Source organism: Dryobates pubescens, chromosome 8 (genome assembly GCF_014839835.1).
Source record: "Dryobates pubescens isolate bDryPub1 chromosome 8, bDryPub1.pri, whole genome shotgun sequence".
NCBI lineage: Eukaryota > Metazoa > Chordata > Aves > Piciformes > Picidae > Dryobates > Dryobates pubescens.
The window spans coordinates 30,234,378-30,243,211 of NC_071619.1; the positions used below are offsets into that span (position 1 = coordinate 30,234,378).

General features: G+C 45.1%; 1 protein-coding gene across 1 annotated transcript; it reads right to left on the minus strand.

Moving 5' to 3' along the window:
• Nucleotides 1-1,953: 1,953 nt before the first annotated feature.
• Nucleotides 1,954-8,349, minus strand: ABHD10 (abhydrolase domain containing 10, depalmitoylase). Its single transcript, XM_054163571.1, has 5 exons — nt 8,222-8,349; nt 5,997-6,180; nt 5,131-5,242; nt 3,935-4,072; nt 1,954-2,787 (listed from the first exon to the last, which is right to left on the minus strand). The coding sequence occupies exons 1-5, from the start codon at nt 8,328-8,330 to the stop codon at nt 2,446-2,448; spliced, it is 885 nt and encodes a 294-aa protein (XP_054019546.1). The 5' UTR covers nt 8,331-8,349; the 3' UTR covers nt 1,954-2,445.
• Between the last annotated feature and the right edge of the window lie 485 nt (nt 8,350-8,834).

Genomic DNA, 8,834 nt, shown 5'->3' on the forward strand with positions numbered 1-8,834 from the left:
AGATCACAAGCCACAATTACTGCATCATATGGAGGATGACAATCTATCTGTAATGGAGTAGAAGCATTGGACCATGTAACATACATATGCAGGATTGGAGAGAAAGACAAGGTCAAACCTGCAACTTTTCTGTACTTTAGATGTATGCATGACATGGTCAAAGCTGTAACTAACATTCTTCTGTTCTACACAAATATATATTGAAGAGAAATGAGGTCTGAGCTATATGAACTGATCTTTGAGCAGTAAATCCATGAGTATATTTTTGTCCTTTGTCTCTGTCTCTTCTTCCTAACCATTACAGTCATCTCTTTCCCTAGATAACATCTGCCAGGAAGAAAGCAGGCACAGTGGCATTAAAGCCATGTACCTAGTAAGCTGCCTGCTATTAAACAGAATAGCTGAGCTCCCAGTGCCTGTCCTGTTCCAGAGCAAGAATGTGCACTATTGTTTGGTATTCATGATCCTTACACAGCTATTCAGTTTTCACCAAGTTTTAGTGAAATTCTGCATTCTCGCACATCTGACTGAATTTGTACATCAGCCCAAACCAGACACTGCTGATCTTAGGAGGTATGTGAAACATAATGAATTTGTACATCAGCCCAAACCAGACACTGCTGATCTTAGGAGACATGTGAAAGATAACTCTCTTCTATTTCCATGGAAGCCTTGAACGTATTTTTTTAGCACTTAAAAATAAACCTGCAAGGATAAGGTAGGCCTCTCTGCAACAGCACAACCATGTAACTTAAAAATCAAGGGAGTTCAAATCTCACTATTCCCCAGGACAATTTTCCCTTCTACTTCTTCCCCTCTCCCCCTCATCCCCACACAGAGGGGACAGGGACCAAGGAGAAATTACAAGCACAGACCTCATGCAGCAGCTCTGACCAAGGCACTGGTTCAGAAAATATTTTAACTCCCTATTGCAGGAGACTAGAGCATTGAAAACACCTGAGCAGCTGCAGACACATAACTGGTTGAAAGGGTCTCTCTAGGCATGTTTTGATATGAAAAGCATGGCACCATAAATCTCTTAGCCCCAGTGAATAGCAGTGTGTCCAAGAGAGCACATCAAAATTAACACAGAAATGAAAGAGCAGGAGGCAGTTCTCCTAAGGCCTATGCAGCTAGGGGGCTTTGTGAATGGTGCTTTGTTTGCATGTAGTGTTCATGCAATAGAAAGCAAGTTATCCTAACTAAAACTACATGAAACACTACAATTCAACTCAACAAAAAAACCCAACCAAGCATACCCCAAACAAACAAAAAAATCTCACAACAAAACACTGAAGTGTGTCACAGAAAGCCAAACAACAGAAGCCACAGAACAAGTAGAATACCTGACAAAATAAAAACCACATGCACACAAAACTCCGTTAGTACAACTCAATATAGGCAGAACAAGAGCATTTGTTTATTAGGAAGCAAGCTGAATAAGCTTCACACTCTTTCAAGACAAGCTGCTCTGCTCCAGAGTTTGATCCCAAGCATAAGCAAGCATGCCTCATCATTCTATTCCTTTTGAGAACACAGCATTGTCTGTTCCATGAGCTCTATGAATTTACACTGCAAGAACTATCCAGCTGTGAAGTTTCATTTCCAAGTTTTCAGGCTTGCACTCATGCACCTCAAATTCCTAACTCTGAAAACACTGCTTCTAGTAACCTACAGTTTTTCAAGTCACAGAAAAGAGGCAATGATGCTCTGTGGTACTTGGCTCCTAACTTTACAGAAGTAACTACAGAACTGATTCAGTTTCACTTTGTACCAAGATTACATGGTTGCCTTAACAACAGTTAGTTTTCACAAAGACTGCCTGGAAAAGAGGGAGTAAACCCTACTGGTAAGCAGAGATGGAAAAGCTGTCTGCACTTTGAGGTTCTACTTTCAGAACTTCTCAACCATCAGGCTGTGCCTTCCACATTTAACAGCACTTGAGAAGAATAATTTTTCTGACATCTGTTTATTATGCTCCAGGTTATTCACTATTCCTAATAACAACTTTGGTAAATCCTTAAGTTGCATTTTGCTTTGCACAGGTTGTTACAGAGGTAAGATACAAGAGTGTTAAAGCAAGAGAATACTGAAAAGGTATCAAAGACTTGGGAAATCAAAGTTTTACTGTACAGGCCAATCATAACAAAAACGCATCAACGTTTTGGTATGAAAGCATAGGAAGCTTGCAATAAAAGGCTTAAGTGGTGAAGGAAAGGTTCTGAACACTATAGCAGCACTCCTTCACATTTTGGATTGTCTGTGAAAATGCAGCATGAACAAAAAATACCTGTGTTTATGAAAGAGATGCAAGGGAACAGCAGATAAAGCTCAGGATCTACTGTGGGAGTCACAGGCCTGGCATCATCTTGCTAAGAAGAGGGTTTTTGCTACTGAGGGAAGAGAGTCAGGTGCAGAGTTGCTGCAGGTAAGCTACCCTGCAGCTCATGCCAGTGTTGCCAGCTTGTCAATCAAATCATCAACAGTATTCACAAGCAGTTTTGTGTCCTCTTTCTCGCTCATCCGGTGCTGGCCGGTCTTGCGGAGGATAACATCCACGTCCTGGCTCAGAACACGTTCAGCAACCTGCAGTGAGACCTGCCAGGGGACCTCAGCATCTCTCATGCCATGAATGAGTCGTATGGGGCACGTGACAGGAATGGGGCTGCTCAGCACACAGTGATTTGCTGCTTCTCTGACAAAGTCATATGTCAGGGAGTAATATCCACCCTTGTTGTGCTTGGTTGGAAACTTCCATTCACCTTTTTCTTCTATTTCTTTTTGTGCCTATAAAGGAAAAAAAGAAGAAAACAAAGAAGAGACATTAACAGTTCTGTTCTATATGCAGGAAACCTCCCCAAGTGTAAAATTTCACTTTGTGTTTATTGGCAGGGAAAGTATGTTCCTGTTCACCTCTCAGCATCTGAGAAGACAAACCCTCTACCACGTCACAGAAGCTCTGCACATCTCTTCTGCAAATTAATACAGTTAGGATTCACCAATGAAATGAAGTCTCTCAGCCAGGAGCAATGAGCTGTATAACCACAATCAACATGAAGTCTCTGTGGCTGCAGTCAGTACACTGAATCTTAAAGATGAAGCCTTGGAAAAAGGAGTTTTCCAGGAATCAATCTTCTCAGTCTTTGCCACAATAGCTATCTAAATGCTATACTTCTAAATGCTATCTAAATGCGGCACTTCCAGCATCTTACCTTAGTCTCAGGAAGGAATATTGCCTTAGGAAAAATAGTTTATAAAAAAAATAATCAACAAGCCAGGAAAATAGTTTCATGACTGTAAAGTGCCAGTCATTTATCACCAAATTTATCTGACACATTACAAACTGATTTACTTTCCTGAAGAATGGCCACTACCAGTATCAGGGAAGCAAGAAAAGAGACCTCTCACCACCTGTATCCTCCACACACTGATCTGGAAAATTCCCTTCCTACACACACAAACTGTGACAGACTCATCTCATCACAGTATCACAGTATAACTGAGGTTGGAAGAGACCTCGAGGATCGTCGAGTCCAACCTATCTCCACAGACCTCATGACTAGACCATGGCACCAAGTACCACGTCCAATCCCCTCTTGAACACCTCCAGGGATGGTGACTCCACCACCTCCCTGGGCAGCACATTCCAATGACGAACAACTCACTCAGTGAAGAACTTTCTCCTCACTTCTAGTCTAAACCTCCCCTGGCACAGCCTGAGACTGTGTCCTCTTGTTCTGGTGCTGGTTGCCTGGGAGAAGAGACCAACCCCCACCTGGCCACAACCACCTTTCAGGTAGTTGTAGAGGGCAATGAGGTCACCCCTGAGCCTCCTCTTCTCCAAGGTTACCTCAATTAGCAGCTACTTGTCCATCCTTGAAAGCACAAGGATTCCATCTGAAGGCAAATACCACTTTCAACCATCAACATTTACCTCCAGGGGAAGCTTTTTAAAAGTTGTTACCAGATGATCTGCTGCTACAGCCACTCCAACCAGAGCAGCTACCTTATCCGGGCGTGCTATTGCAGCATGAAGCATCAACCATCCACCCATACTGGAGCCCACCAGAATCTGAAAACAAGAGAAAAGAAGTTATTATTTGACAGGAACTGGGTAGCAAGATTTTTCTTCTCTTACAAAGTGTCAGTTTTCACTGGGTTTCACTACTTAAACCTTTGGCATAATCCTGCTGTCCTTACCCAGGCAGAAGTGCTGTCACCGCCAGTGGATATTTTGCCTGAGTAAGCACCACAGGTGTTTTATTATTCTTTTTGTTTGGCATGGCTGGTTATTGCTGCCTGAAATACTGTAAACAGAATGAGAGTTGAAACAATTCAGTATCATATGCTTACTTGATCTTTCCTTCCTAAAATAAATGCACATGGTAAAGGGCCAGTGCAGTTAAAGAGGGCAACAAAAGCAATCCATAGTACAAAATTGTTTTAACCACAACACTAGGGACTTCCAGGCTGCAGGGGACTTCACCTTTCTCACAACCATTTCAGAATAGAATAGAATTAACCAGGTTGGAAAAGACCTTCGAGATCATCAAGTCCAACCCATCACCCAACACCATCTAATCAATTAAACCATGGCACCAAGTGCCTCATCCAGTCTGTTCTTAAACACCTCCAGTGACTGAGACTCCACCACCTCCCTGGGCAGCACATTCCAATGGTCAATCATAAAGTAAGTGAAGAAGTCAAACGTTGCTTCTGCTGATCATTATTTTATCATGTACAGTACATAAACTTGTAACATTCCCATGAGTCCTTTAATTAACACATCAGCATGGGATACTGACAGACTTTTCCATCAAGAGGGCTGTGCCACGCTGGAACGGTTCCTTGTCCCCTGATAGGTGGAACCTCCACCTTGAGGCTTTCTCAGACTAACAGGCAGGAAGCTCTAATAACCAACCTGCAGGAGGTCCTTCTAACCCATGTTTCATGGTTTTGTAATTATCTGCTTGCCAAAGAGGCCTTAATCTCAAATGATTCAGCTTGAAAGTGAGCAGGTGTCAGCTGCTACGCAGCAGATCCCACTGACCAGAGCTATGATGACACGCTTCTGATTAATGTTCTACCTTGAGCACAAAGACCATTCTGAATGTAAAAGTAAGACAAAACCTGTGGTCCATCTGTAAGTTCATCCAGTATAGACAGAACATCTTTTCTCCACTTCCCAATTGTACACTCCTCAAGTCTGCCATCTGAACTTCCACATCCTGTGTAATCAAATCTGAAAAAGTAACCATCAAAGTGAGTCAAATCACTGCCTAGAGAGAAGCTGACTAAACAGTACAACTGAACCAAATTAAACAGAGGGCAAGACACTGCACTGAGTAATTTTTCACTTGGTCCTGCACATTACTAGCACCACAAATCACAGAAGAAGAGGTTTAAGCACAACATATGCCACAAGGTGATGCAGTGTTTTCTTATCATTTGATATAACAATGTACAAATTTACTACAGCTTTTTCTGTGCAGACAGCAACCCCCAAATGCCTGAGTTTTAAAGGTGTTTTTCCAATGTACAAACTCTCTTTCAAATGCAATACCCAAAGACAATACCCCAGACACAGCCTGGTCTATCAAAGGAAGAGTATCACCAAGCATGTGCATGTTCCAAACCAACAGAAGACACTGGGTAACCTAATCACACTTGGCATTTAAGAAGGATGCTTAAAAGCAGTAGCTTAAAAAATTAGAACCCCAGGTCCTTTCTTTTTCATGTTTGTGCTTCTAGCTTTAATGTAACACATTGCACTGCCGAGACTACAGGACTTTATTTCAGAATTGTCTGGATTATTTTCAGAATACATTCTTCTGCCTTATCTCAGTCTTGCCACAGCCAAGAAATCTCATGTCTGCAATGGAGGCACAGTTCTGCATTCCAATCTGCATGCCAAACTGCAAATCTTTTTGTTGAAAGCCCTTCCTCCAACCCACGCCACGAGTTTGACTCTCTCAAGAGGAATGCTCTGAATGTACCTGATGAAGGCATGACCTAAAGAATTGCAGAAATCTTCAAGGGCAGCTGCTTTCTGACCATTCATATTTGAATTAAAGCCTGGAAGGAAAATAACCCCTGGACTTCTGCCTTTTAGTTTATGATAAGCAAGATTTGGTCGATCTGGTCGAGTAAGAAAGCTGACCGCTGACTTTGACCTGCAAACTAATAGAAAGAGCTATTTAGTGCAATCATCATGACAACCTTAGCAGACATTCTAGTGCTTTATAAAACAAGGATTTAGGAAACATGGGGATGTTATATGAAAACAAGATACCTTGGCTCAAGACAAAAGGGAAATGTGCCTCCCAGGGAGGTTGGACTAGATCTCCAGAGGTCCCTTCCCACCCCTACCATTCTGTGATTAAATATTCTTTAACAGCTAATGGCTAATGAACCCCAAAGGGAAAGCAAATTGTGATTAATTTTCAAGTCATTAAATGTCAGCCATGCAAAGAGCTCACTCATCAAAATGGCTGACTGAAGCCAAATGCTAAGATTTCCTTTACTTCATGTCTTCATCTTTTATACCACCTTGAATAAGTCTACTTGGTTCACATGAAAAGGTAAGATTTTGAGGATTCAAGTACCCTGTGCAATGTTATGTTACAAGTACAGGAAGTGACAAGTTTTGCATGAAAATTAAAACTGAAGGGCAAAGCTGCATTGGCATCAAAGTCTCAGGTCCACAAGATCTTTGAAGGAGATGCACAGTGGGGAAGTTCAAAAGTAAGAACTGGAAAAGGATCTTGTGACTAACTTTTTCAACACTGTAAACACAAAACAACATTAGCATTGTTTGAAACCACATAAGTAACATCTAGCCTTTTTCATCACATCATTAAGGCCTGTTTCTTCTTAAGATAAAGACTATTGTCCTCAAACGATTTTGACACTGGGCAGGCATTAAACTTGGTTACAAGACAGAGCTATCTAAAATATTCCACACACTAGTGTTCCACATTTAACAAGCTACTCTGAGTGCACCAGCAGCAACCCTAACCTGAAAAATGCAAAACTCTAATGCAACCACCCCAGGCAATCCAAAAGGCAGGCTCACTAGAGTCACACTCTCAAGCTTCCCTTTAGACAGGCAAAAATATCAATAACTGGGCAGCAATTTCTCTTCCCAATTTCAGTGAAAGCCCTTGGTAAGGGCAGGGAAGCACTTCTTAAGGGTGAAAGGTGATGCTTAGTATTGATAAAAGAAAACTACAGACTGAAGGAGCTAGCTTCAGAAAGGCTACAGAACCCTTGCCTGATGCTACTGGAACTCTTTTCATATCAGAATCACCGTGCAATTTTGTGTCATGAACAACAGAAACTGTGATTGAAACTAGTGCTAAATGTCAAAACCCAAAGAACCCTGGGCACACTCCAGTATTGTTATTTCCCCACTGCCAAGAGCAACAGAGGATTAACACAGCTCTGATGGGTACCAGACCCAACCCTCATTTCGCGGCATCACCTGCGCTACAGGAGTTAAGAGGCCACCAGTTCCATCAGCAGGAGATGCTGCTCAGTCCCGTCCCACAGCAGCTTCCAGCACGGTCAGTAACCAGCTACCCCGATCACACTAGCGCTCTAAACACACAACAGAAAAATCACCACCACCTCACCCTATCCGTGTGTTTACACTGATACAAAAATGTTTTAAATCCACATCGAGCAACCTCTGGCGAGGTTCATCACCTCACGAAGAGGGGCTGTCTGTCAAACTTACAGCCACGAATAAACTCAGCAAGTCTGAGCACCGAGCCCAGAGCCGCAGGAAGGGGCACTGTGTGTTTGGGCAGACTCCTCTCACTCCACGGTGGATGCCATGCCAGCAGAACCTTTCCGTCGCCCGGGGCGGGCCCGGGGCCGCCTCACACGTGGGCACGTTTCAGAACTGCAGCTGCTCTGTAGGCGGGAACCAAACCACCTCCCGCGGGCTCGGCAGGACAGGAGGAGCCCATCAGCAACGACGTCCGTCGGAGCGGGGCTCAACATCCTCATGCCCGCCTCGTGGCACGCGTCCCGGCCGCCCCCGCTGACAGGGAGGCAGCGGCGACACCTCCCGAGAGCAAGCACACCTCCCGCGGCCACCACACGCCCTGTGTACACCTGCCACAGCCGCTTCCGCTCCCCTCTGACACCCCCTTCACCTCCTGGCTCACGGCCGGTGGAGAAGTGGCGCAGAGATGGGCCGAAGCCCTTCCCTTACCCGGAAGCCCTAGCGCCTCCCTCAGCGGCGACAGTAACGGCACCGCGGCCGAGGCGCGACGGCAGCCGCCGCCCCACACCAAGCCCCGCAGCGCGCCCGCTGCCGCCATGGCCGCTGCGGGAGTCGCGCGCGCCGCCTGCCTCGCTTCCGCCCCCGCGCGGGACGTTCGCCTCCCGAACCGGAAGGGGAGGGACGGAGCGCGCGGCAGGTGTCCTCGCAGGCTGCCGGCGGTTGGGGTCCTGCTGAGGGCTGTCTGCGGAGGGGGAGAGCTGGTGGTGTCCCTAACATCACTGAATGAGCAGTTCATAGGACGAGCGCGGTTGGAACGGAGTTCCGAGGACCATCGAGTCCAACCCCCACCGCGGTTCACCAAAGCAGCTGGCACAGGACTCCGTCCACGTGGGTTTTGAGTACCTCCAGAGAAGGAGACTCCACAGCCTCTCTGGTCAGCCACCTCCCCTGCTCGGCCATCCTCAGAATAAAGAAGTTTCCCCTTATGTTCAGCTGGAACTTTCTGTGTTACAGTTTGTGCCTGTTGCATCTTGTCCTGTCTCTGCTCACCAGTGCAAGGAGGCTCTTGCCCTTTAGCTACTATCGGCACTGAGAAGATACT

Coding starts and splice junctions, on each gene's coding strand:
- ABHD10 (XM_054163571.1), bottom strand. CDS start 8,330: ATGGCGGCAGCGGGCGCGCTGCGGGGCTTGGTGTGGGGCGGCGGCTGC. Junction 6,181..8,221: donor GGAGGCGCTAGGGCTTCCGG/GTAAGGGAAGGG, acceptor TCTTTCTATTAG/TTTGCAGGTCAAAGTCAGCG. Junction 2,788..3,934: donor TTAAAAAGCTTCCCCTGGAG/GTAAATGTTGAT, acceptor TTTCCTTTATAG/GCACAAAAAGAAATAGAAGA.